Source organism: Chionomys nivalis, chromosome 9 (genome assembly GCF_950005125.1).
Source record: "Chionomys nivalis chromosome 9, mChiNiv1.1, whole genome shotgun sequence".
In the NCBI taxonomy this organism is placed as follows: domain Eukaryota; kingdom Metazoa; phylum Chordata; class Mammalia; order Rodentia; family Cricetidae; genus Chionomys; species Chionomys nivalis.
This window is the reverse complement of record NC_080094.1, coordinates 72534328-72556431: the sequence shown is the minus strand read 5'-3', so window position 1 is coordinate 72556431 and position 22104 is coordinate 72534328. Positions and strand designations below refer to the sequence as shown.

The window sequence follows — 22104 nt, the reverse complement described above, 5'->3', positions numbered from 1 at the left end:
CCCCACTCCTCGCTCCTGCTCTCAGCTCCCATGTTCAGCAATTCCTCTCCCCTGGAGCCCCTGGCTGCCGTCATCATTCTCACTTAGGCAAACTCTATCTATGGATTTCATTCCTCTAATTTTTTCCCATAAATCAATCCGCCCTCCCCTTGGCTCTGCTGTTCTGTCCGGACCGCTCCTCTCGTCACTGGTTCATTTCATCCAACTGTGTATTCAGGAAAGGGTTATCCAGGGTCAGCTACACGCAGGCACCGGGGAGAGGCCAGGGAAACAGGCGGCCCATGTGCTGGCTGAGGCCGCCAGGAAACATAGTATAAACCTCGTGGTTTATAAACAACATAGATATTTTTCACAGTTCTGAGGCTGGGAAGTCCAACATGAGGGCTCTGGCAGACCCATGGTGAAGACCTAACTATCAAAGGCATGTCTTTGTTATATGATCATAGGATAAAAAGGGCCTCAGGCCTCTTTTATAAAGGTACTAATCTTATACACAAGGGCCCACTCCCATGGCATAATCACCTCCAAAGATCTAGTTCCTAATATAATATTTGGGTATATTAGCTACTTGTCTCACTGCTTTGATAAAATACCCAGATGAAAGCAATTTAAGGAACAAAGGGTTTCTTTTGGCTCCTAGTTTGCGGATACAATCCATCATAACGGGAAGTCCTCGTGGCAGGAGCGTGATGCAGCTGGTTAGCTCGAGCCAACAGTGAGCAAATGGAACAGCGAATGCTTACAGTCGACTCTTTTCCTCCTTTAACTCAGGCCAAGCCTAGGGAATGAAGCTGCCCTCAGTTAGGAGAGGTCTTCTCAACTACCCTAATCAAGACACCCTCCCACAGGCCTGCCCAGAGGCTGTCAGGAGCCGTGTCCCCCCAAAATTTACAGGAAGCACCACCGTGAGGAGTTTTTGCAGAGGGCTTCACTTTCTAATTGTATTGAGAATAGTCTTATTGACCAAGCCTATCCCACACCCAAATTAACTGTTAATTGAGAGCTATCTGTTAGCAGAACCTGCCTCACATTCCAAACTATCTAGATTACTAGGTGGGTCACCTTGTGACTTCCTGACCAAGGAATCGTGACCTGGCCTAGGTGATGGGCGTGGACCACGTGGCAAGACCCCGTGCCCCATCCCCCCAAGCTCCCCATTCAGGGGCTATATAAGCTGTAACCATGACTCTAATAAACGGAGGCTTTGACAAATAAGCTTAGCCTCCTTCCCCTTATCAGCCTATGCCTTTCAGGTGGTGCCTCTCCGTGACCCTGGAATAACTGGCCAGCCAGGCGGGTTACAAACCCTAGACAGAGTAACCCATCGAGGCCGCTACAAGAGGCTACCCTAAATACCCCCTCAGCGGTGTGCCCAGAGGCTACCCTAAATACCCCCTCACAGGTGTGCCCAAAGACTACCCTAAATACCCCCTCAGGACTGTGCCTAGAGGCTACCCTAAATACCCCTTACAGGTGTGCCTAGAGGCTACCCTAAATACCCCTCAAGGTGTACCCAAAGACTAATCTAAATACTCCCTCACAGGTGTGCCTAGAGGCTACCCTAAATACCCCTCACAGGTGTGCCTAGAGGCTACCCTAAATACCCTTTATGGGTGTGCCTAGAGGACACGTCTCCCAGGTGATCCCAGCTCCTGCCAAATCAACAGTCAATATTAACATCACAAGGGTTAAGATTTTAACCTCTGAAAGTGAGGTGGGGGCCTAAGCATTCAGATCCCTGCTTGGAGATTAGTGCACGGCATAGCTAGCACCCAAGCTGGACATCTGGATTCAACTCCATCTCTTTGCCTAGAAGCTGATAAACTCAAACAGATTACTAATAACTAAGATGTCTTGGTCCTATTTTCTTCGTGGGTAAAGCGTAGATCACAGGAACTGTCCCATGAGGCACTGGGAAGTTTCAGTAAGAAAAGTACCCCAAACACAGTACACACAACGGTTTCCAATGATTACCCCACTGCCCACCTCACACTGCCTTCCGGGTGGCACGTGTGACTGCCCCAGTGAAGGAGATAGCCATTAGCTCTCCACAGGACAGTGGTGGCATCCTGAGGCTGTGGGATGAGGAAGGCTCTGACCTTTGGAAGGAAGAAAGCCTTCTCTTTGCCCCAGTCTGTCTTGGTTAGAATTTGCTTCCCGCTTATCCCTGACTGGATAAGATCCCCAGGAGGAGGGGACGCCACATACAACTTGTGTACTAGTCTCCAGACTGGAATATCGTTGAGGGAGTCTGTGCTGTGTTGTTAAAGCCAGAGATGATAAGAAGGCCGGCACAGCTTGGGGACAGACGGGAACAGCACCCACAAGTCCACAGAAGGATACTTCTTAATTCACACCATACATAAAAATGAATTCAAGATGGCTCAGACACCTAAACGTAGAGCTAAAACAAAGCTCTCTGTCGGTCTGTTAGAACACGCTGGGGCCTGCCTGCCGTGCACGCTGAAGACACGCATCCCATCACTTCCTTTGCCTCCTGTCAGCCTCCTGCTGGTCCACAGACAAAACCTACCCTGTTCAGGAAGAAAGCATGTGCTGTCGGAGTAAAATGATAAGGACTTCAGAAGAATACACAGCTATAAGTCTTGGGTTAGGATTTGATTAGGCACCAAAAGCACAAGCAACAAAAGAAAAACTTACAAACTGGATTCATCAAAACTTAAATTTTTCTACTGCAAGTGATAACTGTTAAGAAAGTGAAACAAGAAAAATAACAACAACAACAACAACAGAAGCCTCACAGAACAGAAGGAAACGTTTTTGTCTATTTTTTTTACACAGGGTTTCTCTGTGTAACTGCTCTGGCTGTCCTGGGACTCACAAGGTAGACCAGGCTGACCTTGAACTCACAGAGATCTGCCTGCCTCTGTATCTCCAGCACTGGGATTAAGCTGTGCACCACCACCCAGCACATTCTTAAGTCATACATTTGATAAAAGACTTACTTATAAGAAAATAACTAACCTAATGTAGAAATGGGCAAAGGATTCGAATAGACATTTCTCAAAAGAAATTAGGTGGCACACGACTGTAATTGTAGCACTCGAGAACTGGAGGCAGGAAGGTCAGGAATTCAAAGCCAACCTGAGCACACAGCTAGTTCAAGGCCAGAGTGCATCACACGAGAGCCCGTGTGAAATACGAAAGATATAAAGCAGATAAACGGCCGGTAAGCACACTAGAAATGATCAACTGCTGAGCAACACTAGCCACAAAACAACAAGCTAACCCACAACGAGATGCCATTTCACACCATGAGGCTGGCTGCACTGAATGACCAAACAAGCAATCAAGGCCCCCGAACAAGTAACCCTAGCTGAGGGTGGAGATGTGGAGAAATCAGAGGCCCCAGTACACTGCTGTTAGGAGATGATGTGGACGCTTTGGAAAACAGGCTGGTAATTATTCAGAACAGTTACTACATTGTCCACCCGGAGCTTTATTCCTGAGAGAAACGAACACCCGCAATCCCCATACAAAAGCTGCACACCCGGGTTCACAGCAGCACTATTCCAACAGCTTAAAAAGTAGGACAAGTCAATGACAGATGGACAAAGACAAAAGCGGGCTTCTTGTACAATGAAATATTATTTGGTAATAAAAATAAAATGATGCATACTGGAGATTAGTGGAAACCTGCCAACACTGCAACAATGTTGTAGTTGGGGTTTCAGTTGCTGTGATGAGACACCATGACGAAAAGCAAGCTGGGGAGGAAAGGGTTCATACGGCTCATACTTTCACGGAACTGTTCATCCTCAAAGGAAGTCAGTTCAGGAACTCAAGCAAGACAGGAACCTGGAGGCAGGAGCTGATGCAGAGGCCATGGAGGGATGCTGCTTACTGGCCTGCTCCCCCATGGACTGCTCAGCCTGCTTTCCTACAGTATCCAGGACCACTAGCCCAAGGGTGGCACCATTCACAATGGGCTGGACCCTCCTACATCAATATCATTAATTAAGGCAATGATATGATCTTATGGAGACATTCTCTCAATGGAGGTCCCCTCCTTTTGGACGATTCTAACTTGTGTCAAGTTGACAAAAAAAACCTAAAGCCAGGACAGACAAGTAGAAGTCACAAACAACACACAGTATAGAAGTAAAGTCATAATTATTTCCCTGACCCCATCCAAGAAATGCCAGTCACTCTCCAGCCCTAACATGGTAGTTAGAAACTTACCAACAGAATTCCAATGCAATTGTCCCGCTCCTCTCCAACCCTATCCGAGTTTTTCCTAGTTAACTTGCTAGGTACCAAACACTCCTGAGAGCTGACCATGCTCCCTTTAACAAATGCTGCCTCGAGAAACTCTGAGCACACCAATTTCCACAACTCTTTTCCAAAAGGACACAAATATCTTGAAAAACATCTGAATTTTGTTGGAAGACCAAGAGTTGCAAGGTAGACAGAAAAGAAAAGAGCATTGTCAAGTGTCGTGAATATTAGTTTAAGATGTGTCATTCATTTATGCTGTAGAACATTTGTTTAATGATGCTAAGGTGTGTTGCATTCTTCTATGTTGCATTTGTTTAACTCTGTAAAGCTGTGTTACTATGTCTTACTAAAACACCTGATTGGTCGCTGAATGGCCAATAGCTAGGCAAGATAGGGATAGGCGGAGCTGGCAGGAAGAGAGAATAAATAGGAGAAATCTGGGAGGAGAGATATAGGCTAGAACAAGGAGGAGAGGAGGATGGCAGGGGTCAGCCAGCAGCCACACAGCCAGACACAGAGTAAGAACGAAAGAAAGATATATAGATTAAAGAAAGGTAAAAAGCTCAGAGACACAACATAGTTAAAGAGAAATGGGATAATTTAAGTTAGAAAAGCTGGCTAGAAACAAGCCAAGCTAAGGCTGGGCATTCATAAGAAGGAATAAGTCTCTGTGTATTTATTTGGGAGCTGGATGGCAGACCCCAAAGAGTACAAAGATCAACTATAGCCAAGGGCATTTCTGCTCATACTGGAAGGTGCCCTTGGATGGGTCATCTACACTGCCCACTTGACTGACTGGCATCTGCCTAGGAGACAGGGAAGCAGGGCTCAAGGAACATCTTTGAAGGCGACTCCAGGATCTACTGGGTCACGAGGGCTCTTGACCTGAGGAAAGATTTCACTGGAGCAGGATTCATAATGGATGGAAACATTAAGATGCGGGTCTTAGTGGAAGAGAAAATAGTCACTGTGACATCGTGTCCGTGGCCTTGTCTCTTCCTCTTTCTCTGCTTTCAGTCTACTGTGAGGTCAACAGCTCTCCTTGGCCAAGGTACCCACGGCCTCGGTGGCCTGTCCAAGTGCGAGGCCAAGTGACCATGGACTGAACTCTGAGACAACAAGTCAAGATAAATCTTTCCTCTCCTCAGATGTCGGTCACTGTGACAGGAACACACCCTTTGGCTGAAGCACAGTCAGCTTGGCAGATTGCAGACACAGGCCACCACGGCTTCTATCCACTAGGTCTCAGATCTACGGCAGTGCTGAATGCTTGAACAATTTCAAAACCGCTTGGTATGGTTCACATTTGAACACTTTAATGAAATCCAGCAAGGAACACGGTGGAGGCAAAAAGACGACAAAGGCAGAATCAAGATTAGTTAGGAATTCAGCAAATTAGTCTAGTTTGCGTCGTGTTTCAGTTCACATCCCAGTTTAAATATAGCATGTATTTAATATGACGTGAAGTCATATTTTAACACCTCCCAACTGTGAGGACTTTGCAATTCTAATAGAAAACACGCCATAAATTAGCCTGAGGTGACGGGCTGCTTTCACGTGTCTCAGAGTGTGACTGTCTAGAATGGATCAGGACTGTACGGATTTTTTCCCATCCCTTTTTCTTCTAGATCTTGATAGCTTTTACTCTAAAATATTACTGCCAAACCAAAACTCATTCTCCTGAATGAGAATGTCCCTCCAAACCAATCAGACAAACACAAGGCCTTCAAACAGGTAGCCACCAAGGGAGGCGCATGATGAAGGGAGGGTTCTCTCCTCTTCAGGGCTGAGTCCAAAAGCCAAACTTTTAATAAGGTCTGCTGAGTAGATAAAGGTTAGCTTGAGATGCACCTGGTACTATAAACGACACAGGACACATCTGGAGGAATCACCAGCAAGCCCTCCACCCCACCCCACCCCGCATTCCATCTCTAGCTGCATCTGGATGCTCACACCCTAGAATGTTCCACTGCTGTTTTCACCTTCACGAGGCCACGAGGCAAGATGCCAGATGAAACCACGCCTGACCCAGGATCCCTGCTGGGAAGCAGGATGGAAGAAGGTTTTGTCACCCATCCAGGGCACAGCCCTCTGAGACCTCAGCAGCTCGATTTGAATTTGGTGTTTCTACAAAAATGGTAGGTACTATTAAGGCTGGAGCTCAACGGTACCTGGTTACACAGGAGACCCTGATGGCTCACGGGATGACAGTCACACTTAGGGGTGCCTGCTAAGTGCCCTACAGACTTCTCTCACACTTCTTCCAAGCAGCCTCGAGGCAGGTAACAGTCGCCTTGTGTTGAAGTGGGTCAGAAGGGTTGAGTAATTTCAAGAGTGGTCGTCCCCATCTGGTGGAGGGCTGACATGAATAAGAAACCTCGCTCCAGCTTCAATCTCATGCCAACAAAGAATGAGTTAGACATGGCTCAGTTCCTGTAAGAAATACCATGAGGAGAAGAACTGGGGCATCATTTAGGAAGCTTTGTAAGATGAGACAGGACAGGACCTGAGGGCAGCTTTCCTGACCTGGGTGCCCTCTTGGAGAGAGCTCAGTAATGCAAGGATGTGAGTAACCCAACGAGAAATGAGGAAAGGGCTGGCTGAGGAGAAAGTAAAATGTCAGGCGTGGTTTCTGAGCAGTTCCCCTACCCAGGCAGATATAGCAGTGTCTAGAGACATAGCTTTCTGACGGACTGTGGATCCAATGACTTCTGTACAAGAGAGCAACCTCAAATTGAAGGGCTTATAACAACATCTAAACCCCCACAGTTTCTGTGGTTTAAGAACCCTGGATAGTAATGTCCATTCCTGTTTGGAGCCTCAAGCTTTGTTACAGACGGACAAGATGTGGCTGAAGCCTTACCGGCAGTAGGCTGAAGTGCCACCAGCCCCACAAGCATCTCTCTCTTCCTGCAACTCCTGTGGACTCTGGCTTGGGCTTCCTTAGAGTATGGTAACCTTATCCACCATGTTTCTATGACAACTGAAGCCTGATGAAAACATATTCCAAACAAGAATCCCCGGCCTTTTGTATCCTACGGGTGTCACGGGTATCAGTACGACATACTTTGCTGTGTCACAAAAGAGGAGCTCGTTTCTGGGAAAAGGGGCATAGCTCCAACTCCCAAAGAGAGAGGTGCCAAAGATTTTGTAAACTTACTTTAAGACTACCAGACTAAGGTTGGAATAAAGACAGGAGTAAAGGAACCATAGATGGGGGTGGGTGGGGATTCCCCAAGAAGAAAGATGCACCCTAGTCATCTCCTCCCAAACCACAGCATGTTCCTCAAGGGAAGCAGGCAGCACTGGCACACCAGAGTGAGGTTGAGGGAAAATCTATAAAAGGTTCTGAGGCACCTGGGGAAGAGCAGCCTGACAAATCAGCTAATGAGGACAAAGTGTCTGTCCTTGGAGATTTCCTTCAGATGCAAACTGACCTAAATAGGGAGCCAGCTGACCTCTGTGCAAAAAGAAAAAAAAAAGAAAGAAAAAACAAAAAAGCACAACCAGAGTCAGGTTTCTGTCATCTGAAGTTAACTAAAACCTTGGACCCATTCCAAAATCAAGATAAAAGCATGGCTCTCCAAGGGTCACCACAGCTTTAGAACAAATTAGCTTATGAAGGGACAAACAAATACATGAGACACCTTGGACTTGACATCTGGGGTGTCTGAAAGGGGTCAGCCGTCACCGTGTGTTTCTAGCACTGCCAGGGATGCAGCCGGCTGGCACTGCAGGGCACTCCAGTGCTGGCCCAGGGGGCTGTGGGACCCCTGAGAGGAAAAAGCACAGCAGTGCTGTCTCTTGGGCTATGTGGATTATTGCCAGTCAGAGCAGCCATACCTGTCCCATGTCTGTGGACACGCTGGCTCCCCAAATGAATCTTCAAACTACTGATTCAAGTTAAAACGGTGTAAGCAGATTCTGGGGTTAAATAATTTCCAGCCTTTCCCCTTTTCCCCTTTCTGCCTGAGTCATATATTCCTGAGGCTAAGAACTATGAGAAAGGAAAGATTTTCCTGCCTCCCTTGCAGCTTAGGTGTGATCCGTGACTAAGTTCAGGTCACTAAAAGTGTTGTGTGCAACCTGGTCATCTCCTTCAAGACTACCTGGTCTTCTGAGGTCTGGGAAATAAGAGCTGTTGGAGCAGGTTTGGGGCCCTGCTGAGAGCAGACTGTCTCACTGGCAGCCATGCCAAGCTTTTCATGTGAGTGCTAGGTTTCAAACTTGGGTCCTCATGCTTGTAGATCAAGAGCTCTTACACACTGGGCCATCTCCTCAGCCTCACAAGCTCTGTCTTTGAATCTAATCTTCCTTTTGTCTAGAGGCTCAGCCCCACCCATGTCTCTGTGGCCACTTTTATTCCTCCTAACTGACTAGGCAAAGATTTCATTTCTCAGAAGTCTTGCCATACCCCACCAGGAAATGCTGCCATCCTGCCTGCCCCCTGCTTTCCCAGAGGCCGGTTCATTCCTCCATTACAACATTCATCACACATTAGGGTAATTATCAGGAGAGGATTATGTTTCTCAATTGCAAAACTGTGAGCGACTTTGATCTGGTCAGGCTTTGAATTTCCTCCAGTGCTGGGAGGAGCTGGTCAGTCTCAGACATCACAAACAATGATGTAGGAATGAGTGCTAGGAAGGGTCCACAGAGCAGAGTGTTGATGGAGTTAGCAAGCTGAGGGTCACAGTCAGCCTTTGGATGAAGAAATGTCCCTGCATCCTCCAGTAACACAGCTGCCCCGGGCTGTGAGAACCTGCAGAGCGGACCTGGGAGAAAAGCAGTCAATTGCACATGTGACCCCACTTCCCTAAAACCTGGTCCATCCACTCAGGCAAGGCACACTCTTCAAGTGTCTAGGCTAGCCTCTCCCATTCCCCAGGGACCGGAAGAGGGAAAGGGGCCAGAGCTCGTGCAAGAGCAGCCTGAAGAGACCCCAGCAGCAGCTCAGCAGATTACCACCATGGGGAAGAGACCAGGAAGCAATTACTGCCATGAGTGCAGAATCGGTCTGATTTGCTTCTAAATGAGGGGTGTTTCAGAAATCTTCAAACTCCTGCTGCAGTGGTTAAAGGGAAGGACGATTCGGATGCAAACACTCAATTACCAAGAAGAAAAGCCCACGGGTACAGAAAGGCGGCAATCAGCCACTCCCAGCCTCCTTCTGTCTCTTCCAATGAAGTCAGCATTTTCTGTCTTTCCCAACCCAGCTGGGATTTCAAATTCTTAAATTAAAAGCGGGGGGGGGGGGGGGGGACTTTCTTATTCCTCTTGCTAAATGGACCTCCAGCAGTTTTAGTCTAACTAAAGCTAAATGAATTCTTTAAGGGAAGTGACTTTTTCTTAGGATCCCTTGAAGGAAGTTCTTGACATCACTGGATAGCCACAAGTCTTAGGATAAATAATATTCACTCATCAAATCCAGGTTTGTGACACTCTGTGTTATATATTAAACCTAGATTTTTCTTCATTGAAATTTCTTTGCCATCCCTACTTGGAAGACTAGGCTCAAATGAGCAGTTCTCCCTCCCCAAGCTCTCTACAACATCCCTAGGCATTATTGTTCGTGGCTCAGTTGCTTGGATCTGTTTAGTGACAGGCAGCAAAGGTCTTAAAAAACCGTAAGTGCCTCTGACTCTCAATGATGCGGGCTGGTGAGGGAATTGAGGCTGCAAAGCAGAAAGCAAGCACAACTGGCTGGTGGCGCACAAGCCTCCAGTCCACCAAGCTACTACTGTCCCTACAGTGGTCTGCACAGTCTAACCTCCCTTCCCTCGTTCAGTTCGTCACTGTGCCTTGTTGATTCTGATTTTACTTACTTCCTAAAAATACTGGCTCAACTATTCTCACGGTTAACACCTCCATGTGATGGTAAAATCTTATCAATCTGACTAGACTCGGACAGCAGGAGTTCCCATAGCACACCACTGGGCATGTCTATGAGGGCATTTATAGAGGTGACCAGATCATGAGAGCAATGGAACTGTGGGGGTGCAGGTGGGGGTGGAAGTGGGTTAGGGATGCAGGTGGGGGGGTGCAGATGGGGGTGGAAGTGCAGGTAGGGATGAGGGGGCAGGTGGGAGTGCATGTGGGGCAGGAGTGTGAGTGGGGATGAAGGTACAGGTGGGCGGTACATATGGGGTGGGAGTGCGGATGGGGATGAGGGGGCAGGCGGGGGTCTATGTGGGGCGGGAGTGCAGGTGTGGATGAAAGCACAGGTTGGGGGTTAATTGGAGGAAGTGTGCCTTTAGTGGCATGCCTGTGAGAGGTATAATAACTTAGCTCTTCCTTTTCTGTCATCCTTCTGTTCTTGCTGCCAGAAGTGAACAGCCTCAGGCCCACACACTTGCACCAGGATGACAGATACTCTGGCCTGCCTCAAGTCCACACAACTATTTGCTCTGTTTTCACTTTGGGGGGGGCGGGGGTCTAGTAGTCTGGAAACCAGTGAAATGCAGACTGTCTTCGAGTTTCTATTGCTGCAACAAGACACCATGACTAAAAAGGCAAGCTGGGAGGAAAGGTTTTACTCAGCTTACACTTCTACATCACTGTTCATCACCAAAAGAAATCAGGGCAGGAACTCAAGCAGAGCAGGAACCTGGAGGCCATGGAGGGGTGCTGCTTACTGGCTTGCTCAGCCTATCATAGAATCCAGGACCACCAGACCAGGGGTGGCACCACTCACAATGGGATGGGCCTTCCCCTACCAATCACCAATTAAGAAAATGCCTCACAGAGGTTCCCTCCTTTCGAATGACTACAGCTTATGTCAAGCTGACATAAGACAGGCCTGCACAGGGACCCTGCACCTTAGTAAGTCTCCTTATGTCAGCCAACATTCCACCAGTCAAAGTGAGTCCAGGACCCATGAGCAGAGGCTTTTTTGTTTTGTTTTTTGAGACAGGGCTTCTCTGTGTATCTTTGAAGCCTGTCTTGAACTCACTTTGTAGACCAGGTAGCCTGGCCTTTAACTCATAGAGATCCCCCTGCCTCTGCCTTCCACGTGCTGGATTAAAGGTGTGCGCCACCCAGAGACTTTTTTTTTTTTTCTTGCCACTCTACCAGTGCAGTGAAAAGGGTCTTGGAGAGCAAAGAACCGAGAATGGTTCTCCAAGGTACTACACAGTGGACAGCAGTGGTGGCCCACGGGAGAAGACCAAGCTCTAAAGTTAAATATTAGCCAAATAGCAATTCTTTCAATGACCCACTAATGTTTGAAAAAAATCCATAGAGTTAGCAGTGGTGGCTGAATATGGTGAACAGGTGCCAAGACACTTTCACCTTGGTTTGATTCTATCAACTAGCCATACACATATTCCTAAAACACAGGCTCCAATAATATATCAGGGCCCACTTGCTAAGACAGATGGATTAGCATCAACGTGACAGAGCCCAGAGTTATCTCAGTGGAAAGCCTTGGTTGAGGAATCATCTAGATTATAATGGCCTGTGAACATGCCTATGGGGATTGTCTTAATTGTTCACTGACACAGGAGGGCTCAGCCCACTGTGGGTGGCACCATCCTTAGGCAGGTGATCCTAGGCTGTATAAGAAAGTCAGTTAAGCAGGAGTCAGAGAACAAGCCGGAGGGTGAACCAGCAGGCAGCATGCCTACATGGCTTCTGCTTTGGGGTCATGGCCTGATTTCCCTCAAAGATGGACTTGAAAGTAGAAGATGAAAAGAAATCAACCCTTTCTTCCGCTAGGTTGTGCTCATCACGGTAACAGAAAAGCAGCGAGGCCTGCAGCGCGGAAGGAAACAAGGGGACGAGTGACCTAGTGCAGAGGCTCTGCCTCTGCCAATTCCAGTGCCAGGGCCACTTGGGCACAGAGCTAAGGAGCTAGGAGCCAAGGGGGCACAAGTACAGGAAATGAGGCTCCTGGAATTCATGTTGAGAGCAGTTCCTGAAACTCACCGTGGCCCTATCATCCTGCAAAGGCACAGACCAGCTCTCTCCCCAAGATGGTCCTTCTCTGCAGCCCCCGGCCCTCCCTGTCTCCACTGGGTCTGTGTCCCCTGTGATGACTATCCAGACCTTCACATTTCTGTTGCTATTTCTGGTGTTCCACAAAAGGTGAGGCTGTGCTTTAATGAGAGGCTACTTCTCGGGGGCTGCAACAGCCGAGTAGGTCTGCCGTAACGGTACCAATGGCTTGTGGGTGGGGTGTTGAACAGGAGAAATCTATCGTGGCGCAATGTGGGAGACTAGAAGTCCAAGATTAAGGTGATGGAGGAGGGGCTCCCTCTGAAGGCTGCGAGGACAGTCTGCTCCTCTTCTGGCTTCTTGGCCATCTGTGCTAAAAGCATCCTCCCCTTCTACTTTTATGTCCCACAATGTTCTTCCTGGGTGTGTGTGATACACCTACACTCCCTTACTATAAGGACACTGGTGGTATCAGAAGCTCACCCTAAGCTAACGGGACCTTATCCTAACTAATTCTATCCTCAATGATCCTATTCTTAAACATGGCCATAGTCTGTGAAACTGGAGGCAGGATCTGGATTTGCCTAAGTTAATTTTCAGAAGGAAAAACCGTAATTCAACAAGAGAGCAAGATCCCAGTCTGAACACAGGCGTGGAACCTGACAGTTTCCCCATTAGGCATCCACTGAGAGAAATATCCAGGTTAATAAATGCTAATGCGCCAACTCTCTCTTTCTCCTTACCATTCCCGGTGCATGCATGTACACACTACACACACACACACACACACACACACACACACTGCAGAAGAAACAGCATGAAGCTACCATTGCTGCCTTCTGGTGAGGTGCCAAACCTCAAACAGCCTTCCATTCTCCTGAAGCCTTATCACCAGGGCACAGCAAGAAAATAAAGATGCTCTGCCAGGCACAAAACTCCCCCACTAACTCCCTGTAGGGGTGGTTCCCTAGGCAGAGCTCACCTCAAAAATGCCATAGTGGGCAGGAAGCCCAGCAGCGGAGCGCTCCTTTACTGAGCAGACTGAACCACCAAGAGGATCGTGCCCATTTCACGGTTCCCCCTCCCATTTTAACTCATTGCACCTGGGGCCAGACTGCTTCCCGAAGTTCTAGTGTGCCAGATGGTAGAGGGGGAGGAGTGGTGGTGGGCACTGCCTCAACTCAAGTTCACGTCTCGGCTCCCTACTTGCTTGCTGTAGGCACTTGGCCTAAGAATTCTTTACCTCTTCATTCAGAAGGAGGGGGAAGACCACAAGGCTCTGGGGTGAGGATGGGGTTGTTAGAACACAGCAGAACAATACAAGCAGGATGTGGACAAAGGTCCCTGACCCCGAGTTTGACTTCCAGCATGTACTGTTCCTATAAAGTCCTGTGTGGTCCCCTCCCAAAGCCCAACTGAACATCACCGTCTGGGACTAAAGCATCAATCACAGGAGCCCTCCTCAGAGGTGCTCTGTATACAAATTATCTAATGTCATCTCAGCTTAGACTCCCCTGCAAGGCTACAACCAAGGTTTCACAGGGGAGGCTCCCTCTCCAGTCTCACCTCTGAGGCTGCTGCCAGACCTCCATTCCTTACTGGCTTAAGGCTGGGGTCCTCCCTCAACTCCCTGCCACAGGAGCCTCTGCAGCTCGCAGATTCCAATATGGGAAGTGGCCCTCGTCAGGAAAGCAGGGAAGGAGGTCATAACCTAATCCTGGAGACGACATCCCACTGTGCCTGCTGCATTTCTCTGGTTCAAAGTAGGTTACAAAAGTGCATCTGTTCACACATCATCATTCGCAATACTCAAAAGTGGGAGTGGCCCGTGTTTACTGATAGAGAAATCAAATGTCGTATATCAATAAAAAGGAACAGTATTTGGCTTTTAAAAGGAAGGAAACTGCCAATCATGCTATAAAAGAGATGAACCCTAATGACATACCACGTGAACTGAGCGCTCACAAAAAAGACAAACGTTACACAACTCTACTTACACAGTACCTAAAGCTACCAAGTTAATCAAGGCAGGAAGCAGAAAGTGGTTCTCAGGTTCTGGGGTGGAGTACAGAACATTTTGTTTCTTTGTTTCTTAAGTAAGCCCAGTTTCAAGATGTAAAAATTCTAGCACAACAGAAGCATAATTTCTGCCACTGAACTGGAAAAAGTCAAAAGTACTTTTCAAAACTTAAGATAGTCAATTCTATGCATTTTTTCCAAAGAGAGGGAGAAAGAACAAGAGAGAGAGTGAGGAGAGAAAGAGAGAACAAACTAGCCAAAGAGTCCAGATAATTTATAAAAAGGTAGCATTGCACACAGGTGTGAGTGCCAGGAGGACCCATCAGTAGACACCAATGCCACATTCAGGTAGCATTTTCAAGGTACCACAATGGTGTTCCCTACCATATACATGGCAGCTGCTGCTACATATAAGATATATGGCATCCGGGTTCCAAAGCACAAGACAGTCACAGTGAGGCTGTCCCAAAGATACCCTTCTCAAAGTATCTTCTGCAGGCGACACTGCAAATCAACAAAGCCCCGATAAAATCTGAGTCCACAGGTCTCTAAATGCATCCCACACAGCATGCTGCAATACGCTTCCATAGTCTCCCCGGCTCCCAGGTCTTCACAGACTGGACTGACATTTTCGGAGAGGATCCACCATAAATAGAGACTGATTTCAACCTACTCAGATTAGGAGAAAAGCATTTAGAACAACTCATGTCCTTGCCTTGAAGTCAGTTTTATTCACTTCTTCCAAACATTGGAAAATATCTCTTTCTTTTTTCACATCAACTGAAAGCAAAGGGCTTTTCAGAGGCAGAAGCCCAGGGGGTGAACTTCTGTGCAGAGGCACTGAGCCGAGAACCCAGTGCGTTGAAAGCACTGATAATCGCATGAGGCATGAGTGTACACTCTGTCCAGGGAAGAAGCCTTTGAGATGCTTTAGGAAGACACTGCATGGAGCCCCGTTTCTCCACAGCCCAGCGCAGGGAAGGTTTTCTCACAGGACTGGCGTCCATTTGTCTGCAGCATGCATTCCCATCTGGAGGCTACAAAGTGTGTCTTGAGGATCACAGTCTCGTCTGATGCTGCAGGAGGGATGTAGAAACATAGGCTGGCCAACAGGACTCAAGTCTAAGACTCACTCATAGCTTGTGCTTCCTTCAGGACATACTCCCTTGGGGGGGCTGGCAGATACCTCCCTACTGAACACGTGACAACAGCACTTCCTGTTACTTTAGTAAGCTGTGGGTACGTTCACTCACATACTGAAACAAGGACTCGGTGTGACACCACAGTACAAGATAAGCACAGGGAACCACAACAGAGATTTATTTTTCCTATGGGCGAGGCACTGGGTAGGTAGGACCCCTGGGATTGGAGAGGCAAAAAAGACACACCTTCCACTCCTCGATAGCTAGGAAAGAGTCCTAGAGTCACCTCACATGTTTTTTGTTTTGTTTTTGGTATCAACATGGTTCAAAGTCTTTAATTTGATACCAAGCGACTTCACACATGGCCTGGCGAGGCAGGTGTCTTAGTTCCTTTTCCGTTGCTATGATAAAATGCTCTGACCAAAGCTACTTATGAGAAAAAGGTCACAGTCCCAGAGGGACAGAACCCATCACAGAGGACTGACAGTCAAAATGAACCACACAGCAACAGGGCCAAAGGCAAAGCTTGGTGCACCACCACCCATTTCTAAACTCTCTGTCCCTGTGAGAGTGAAACAGAGAGAAAAAGAAGCAGAATTTAAAAACACTAACTACAAGCTACAGCTAGACTGCAGAGGGGTTACCAGCCATCCCTCTGACAGATGAACAACAACCCAGTCCCAGAACGGCACAGGACGTTGCCAACATGACCACACAGTGGGGCTAAGATACGCGAGAACACCAATACTAGGTGAGAAGCAGTCTCTGTAGGAAAGCGTCCCCCCATACCTATCCGTGTATTTACTCAACTCTGTGACTGTCATCCCCCTTAGCATCTAAAGCTGGCTCTACCTCAATGTAAATTTTCCGTGATAAAGATTTGACTTTGTAAAGCCACGCACACACGCACAGGAGTTCAAAGTTCCCCTGGTAAATGGTGAGCTCAAGCCCTCTCTGAAGTTAGAGCTAGGTCAGAGCAGTTGCTCCTAGACTTGGGCATTAGAAACACCCAGCGTGGTATTAAAACAAAACTCGATTCAGTCATTCTGCAGTGGGGTCCCAGCACCTGCATTCCAAAAGAGACCACACACGTGGCAGTGGCTGCTGCAGCTGGGTGCACACTTATGTTTACTGAGCACCGATGAAAATACCCAAGGGGTAAGTTTCCCACGAAAGAATCTTCTAATTCTATCACCACTTGCCCCACTGAGTCCTTCCTGCAGATTCTGCCAAAGCCTGTTGTGCCGCACATTTTACCTTTTCTGTGGCCCTCAGTCATACAGACGTTAGAGGTCATGTTCCTGCCTAGTCCACACACCTCTGGTGGTGTGAAAATGCTCCATTTGTTCCCTCATTCCTGCATTTTAATGACATAATAAGCAGCAAGCAAAATAAAAGTTAGGACCTTGAAAACAACCTCTATTTGTCCTCCAGAAACATCTTTCTGCCTAGCTTCACATCCAAACATATTACAAGTTAAATCTCTTGCTTGTCTTGTAATTTTATTCAATCTGCAAACATGGCCATTCAGTCAAACACTGAAAAACAAATGAACTCTACCAACAAGCAACAATATGGGTGAATTGTAGTCACAGAACACTATTAATGGGAAGAAGTAGAGAACGCGAAGAAATTAAGTCAATTTGTAACATTAAAAATACTTGCTCTTCCGAATGCCTTAAAATAGCGGCATATTAATAAAGCTTTGTACTCCGTTGTCTTCACTGAAGACGCACATTTTGGGAGCTGGGGCTGTAGGGCAGTTAGTTGGTAGAATGTTTGCTTGGCATGTGTGACGTCCAGGGTTTCACCCCCAGCACTAAGAAAACCAGGCATAGCAGCTTATGAACTAGGACAGAGGCAGCAGGATCAGAAGTTCAAGGTCATTCTAGGGTACCAAGTAAGTTTTGAGGACGGGCTAGGTTTACATGGGAGGGGGGAGAGAATAAGTACTCAAGGGAGACCAAAAGGGAAAGAGAAGGAAGGAGGGCGGGGAGGGGAGAGAGGGAAGGAGGGAGGGAGGGAGGGAGGGAGGGAGGGAGGGAGGGAGGGAGGGAGGGAGGGAGGGAGGGAGGGAGGGAGGAAGGAAGGAAGGAAGGAAGGAAGGAAGGAAGGAAGGAAGGAAGGAAGGAAGGAAGGAAGGGCGGACAGATGTGCAGTTCACTGAACAATATCCCAAGAATTTCCACAGGAAGGAGGAATCTTAGCCTTCAATGTCCTTCCTCTTCCTTCCTCCAGCTGCAGCCGTCAGTTTCTATGAAATAACTCCCAAATCAAGAGCTTTTATATGCACAGACAAGCCGCAGAGGAACCGAGTAGTAAACACATGCACGGGGAGCTGGGTGTATCAGTGCTTATCAGACAGATGACAGTATTTGGGGAGGCTATCATTTCACGACTACTAAGTTAACAAAACTGAGAAGAAAAAAAGTCAAAGCCAGAGCAGCCATGAATGTGACTGAGCTGTCAGGGTAGAACTGACAGGCACAGCAGTGAAACCTGAGAGAAAATTGCAGCCAGCTGTGTGGAGAAATGTGGTCATGACTTGTGCAGGCATCTCACTCTTCGGAACTCATCCGATAGAAGGAATTCAACGGAGGGAAAGAACTCACATGGCTCTCGACAACACTACACCTGGAAAACCATAGCAAAGCAATTCAGTAGGCACGTAATGCAACCAAAGATGACCATAGGAGAAACGCATATACAGTGGTCAAAGTCAAAAACGGTAGGCACAATGCTACCAAGACTGCAACACCCAGGACAAAGGCGGCATAACGTTACCAAGACTACAACACCCAGGATTAAGGCGGCACAATGTTATCAAGACTGCAATACCCAGGATAAAAGCACGCACGAAAGTCACCAGCGCTGCTGTTAGGAAGAGGGCACCGGTGCGTCTCTTCCCCCCTCGCCTGATTTAGAGCAGTACCCACCCAGAGAACTCTCGCAGCTCTCCTCGTCGCTGTTGTCTTGACAGTTGTTCTGTCCATCACAGATGAAGCTCTTGTCGATGCACAGACCATTCCTGCAGTGGTAGCGGGCGGTGGAGCAGAGCAGGGGGTTTGCTGCTGTGGGGAGAGAAGAGAATGGGTCATCAGGGAACCCAGTTATCCCCTTGAGGGCTCAGGAGACTTCTCTAGTCAGGGAAGCAGCAGAGTTAGGCTGCAGGATTAGCTGTATAGCCCATCCTAGAGACTGGCCGGCCCATGACCTGGACAAGATAAACTTTATTTATTCTCTCCCCTCCTAAGCCCTTCTCTAGGGCACTGCTATGGTGTCCTGTGACCACACCACCAGTGCTGGAGGTCAAAGTCTCCTCTAAAGAGTCAACCCTACCAGGTGGTGGTGGCGCACGCCTTTAATCCCAGCACTTGGGAAGCAGAGGCAGGCAGATCTCTGTGAGTTCGAGGCCAGCCTGGTTTATAAGAGCTAGTTCCTGGACAGGCTCCAAAGCTGTCTTCAAAAGCAAAAAAAACAAACCAAAGAGAGGGAGAGAGGGAGAGAGGGAGAGAGGAAGAGAGAGAGAGAGAGAGAGAGAGAGAGAGAGAGGGGGGGGGGGGAGAAGGAGGGGGGGGGAGACCAGCTGATTAGATTCGTGAGCTAGGAGCAGTTCTTACATTTCCTCCCTCCTTCCAGGGTGTCTTTTGAGCAGGAGGTCAAGAGCAGGTATCCTTACTTGCTCTCCACCTAAGTTCAGGAGCTCTTGCTGTCTCTACCCCATCCCTGCCCAACAGGGCTGAGCTTACAGATCAGCAACCACACACACAAGTAAGTGGATGCTGAAGATCTGAACTCAGGTCCCTGTGCTCATGCGAAAAGTGTAGCATGAATTCTAATTGGTCTTAATAAATGAAACTCAGGGTCAGATATTAGGGGGTGAAAGCTGAAGGATCAGAGAAGCAAAGTTCCAGCAACTAGAGAGTTCTTTTACCTCTACCAATGCTCAGACTAAAAGGGCGAACCTCAGTCTGCCTAGACTGCACTGTGTCTCTACCAAACCTCAGACTCCACTGAGTTTCTGTCTCCTCCTTATATCCCTCTCTCTTCCCAGTCATATCCCTCCTACCTCTACCTCCCTAGCGCTGGACTAAGAACATGGGATCCTGTTGAAGGAACGGTGGCGGGCTGCGTCCCGCCACCCGGCTAGCTTTACCCGAAATAATTACATGGAAACTGTATTCTTTTAAACACTGCCTGGCCCATTAGTTCCAGCCTCTTATTGGCTAACTCTTACATATTGATCTAACCCATTTTTAATAATTTGTGTAACACCACAAGGTGGCTTACCAGGGAAGATCTTAACCTGCGTCTGTCTGGAGTGGGAGAATCATGGCGACTGACTGACTCGGCTTTCTTTCTCCCAGAATTCTGTTCTGTCTACTCCACGTACCTAATTTTCTGTCTTATCAGGGCCAAGACAGTTTCTTTATTAATCAATGAAAGTAACACATAGACATCATTTCCGTCCTCCATCAGGTTCCCAAGTGCTGGGATCATCTTTGTTTGAGTTCTATTCTCTTTTTAGACAGAATCAATCTCCTGTAGCCCAGGGTGGCCTTGAGTCCTGGGATTAAAGGTGTGTGTCACCACTCCCTGGCTTCTAGCAACTTAGCTTTGCACTCTGATCTTAAGGTAAGCTTCATTTATTAAAATAAAAACAAATAAAATACCACTATAGGAAAGTACTAACTGAGCTATGGCACAGCCCCTCTGATGCCTTCTCTATAGGTCAGACTCCTCATTCGTCCAGGCCTGCTAGCCTAGTGATGGCCTTCACACCTCCATGGAACAACTAACTGTTCAAGGCCCTTTTAAGGATCTTAAAAGAAATCACAGTGCTGGGTTCTGACTTTCAGAAAAGGGGTGCCAACTGGAGAGTATGAGGCAGACACAAAACAGTGAACTGCACGGAAGTCATCTCCCCAGGGAAACATCTTTTACAGTACAGTTTGTCTGCTTCCCCTTCCCCTGAAGGACAATGGGGACAAGGCCCTCTTTTCAATCAGTGACGTGGCTGAGTAGAAATGTCTCCAGCTGCTGTATGTGGTAGCTCACACCTTCAATTCTAGTACTCCAGGGGCAAAGGCAGGTGGATCTCTGTGAGTTCAAGGCAAGCCAGTCTAAATAGTGAGACCTTACCTAAAAACAAACAAACAAACAGTAACCAATCCCCACCCTTGGCTGCTTTCTCAGTAGTCAGGATCAGCTCCGTAATCTCCTGAGACCCCCTGAAAACTGCAACATGTGGTCAGTGGCCAAATGCTCTAAAATGGCAGTAGCAGGCCCATGATGTCAATCCTCCTGCTTGCAGCATCCGCTTCAGCACCAGAGGAGACTGACAGAAAACGTCCACATCTGTCATGACGCAAAGAGGGCTGGGTGAGTGTGCGCTGCCTCACAGCTACTAGAGATGGTCTACTCAGCCACCGCACTGATTGAAAGCAGGGCCCTGGCCGAGTCTCGTCCTCATTCCCCTGCGAGGGACAAGGGAGTGTGGCAGAGTGCCACAGATGTGCTGATTTCCTGTGAGGGCCTTTGTGTGGTTCACAGCTGTGCCATCTAGCTATGTCTGTCCTGGGTGCCCAGAGTGTGTGGCCTAGACAAGGAAGGACAGTGGTGATGATGAGGAGGGGTGTCATGGACCTCTAGGAAGAACTGAGCCTGTACCTAGACTGTGTGTGGTAAGAAGAGGACCATAGTGGACACCAGGCCCAGTCCTGAGGCTCTGCACAATCTAAGCCAAATCCGGCTCAGTGCCTCTCTGTGGTTCTGAACTGGAGAGTGTGAATTGGATCTGTCAGCTCTATCCTCCCGAGCTTTGTTGACATACTCAGACATCACAGTTGTGTGGACTTGGTCAACTTCCACACTTATAAAAACCTGAAGGATGGTAGATTTTTTTTTTCCTTTTCATTCAAGGTGGAAAGTTTAATTTGAAAGGTCGGAGGAACTAGGGGGATAGGGTAGGTTAGAGCTCTGGTTTTTAAGGATAAGGGACCAGTGTAAAGTCAAACAAAGGACATTCGGCCTGATAATGGAAGAGTTAATAATTAAATCACTGTGGGCCAGAGAATGGCTCAACTTAATCAAGCTGGAACCAAGGTCTGCCTGTAGCCAAAACCCAGATGGGGAAATCCAAAACCACAAATCACATTTGGTTTTCGTCCCTGGCAAATCTTCAAACCCAGCCTCCTACTCATCAGATCTCAGCACAGTGGCCTTCAGCTTCCCTGCACCCTGGTGGGTCATGTCTGTGCAGTCAAAACATCAAAACCAATCAACTCACTCACACAGCCTGGAAGAGCGGGCTGGCTGGTCCAGGACGGAGCAGGGTAAGCTCACATCGATCTCAAGCTCACAAGGAGACGCTGCCAGGATGCCACCTCTTACTTTATGTTCAGTCTCAGAGGCTTCTGAACTTTCCTAAGGGAGACCAGTCTCGGTCTTTTGTGTGACTGCTTATCTGTGTGTGCAGGCACGCCATGAATCTGCTTATGCTTTTGTGTGTGTGTGTTTGAAAAATAAGACATTAGTTGACTTTAATAAGTAAACCAACAGGGCCAGCAGCCAGAATATATGAAGAACTAACTTTGACAACCAAAAGGCAAAAGTCAGCAAGGCAGAAAAACAGGCAAAGGACACAGAAAGCATTTACCATACAAGGGCCTGCTAACCAGTCAGTAAAACCTTGCCTATGACTTGGAACAAAGCATCAGACGGGCCCCACTTACGGTCCTAAGGCACAGGTTGTTGATGGAGATGTGGA

The 22104-nt window shown here is 47.8% G+C and overlaps 1 protein-coding gene across 3 annotated transcripts in view; it reads right to left on the bottom strand.

Annotated features, from left to right (window-relative positions):
- Ldlrad3 (low density lipoprotein receptor class A domain containing 3) overlaps positions 1 to 22104 on the bottom strand; it is a 242840-nt gene that overhangs the window by 92271 nt on the left and 128465 nt on the right. For 2 of the 3 annotated variants that reach the window (XM_057781969.1, XM_057781971.1), the window contains exon 4: positions 18272 to 18406. In XM_057781969.1, the coding sequence (XP_057637952.1) occupies positions 18272 to 18406 (135 nt within the window). The remainder of the gene's footprint in view (positions 1 to 18271; positions 18407 to 22104) is intronic. The other variant, XM_057781970.1, reaches the window with a different exon arrangement.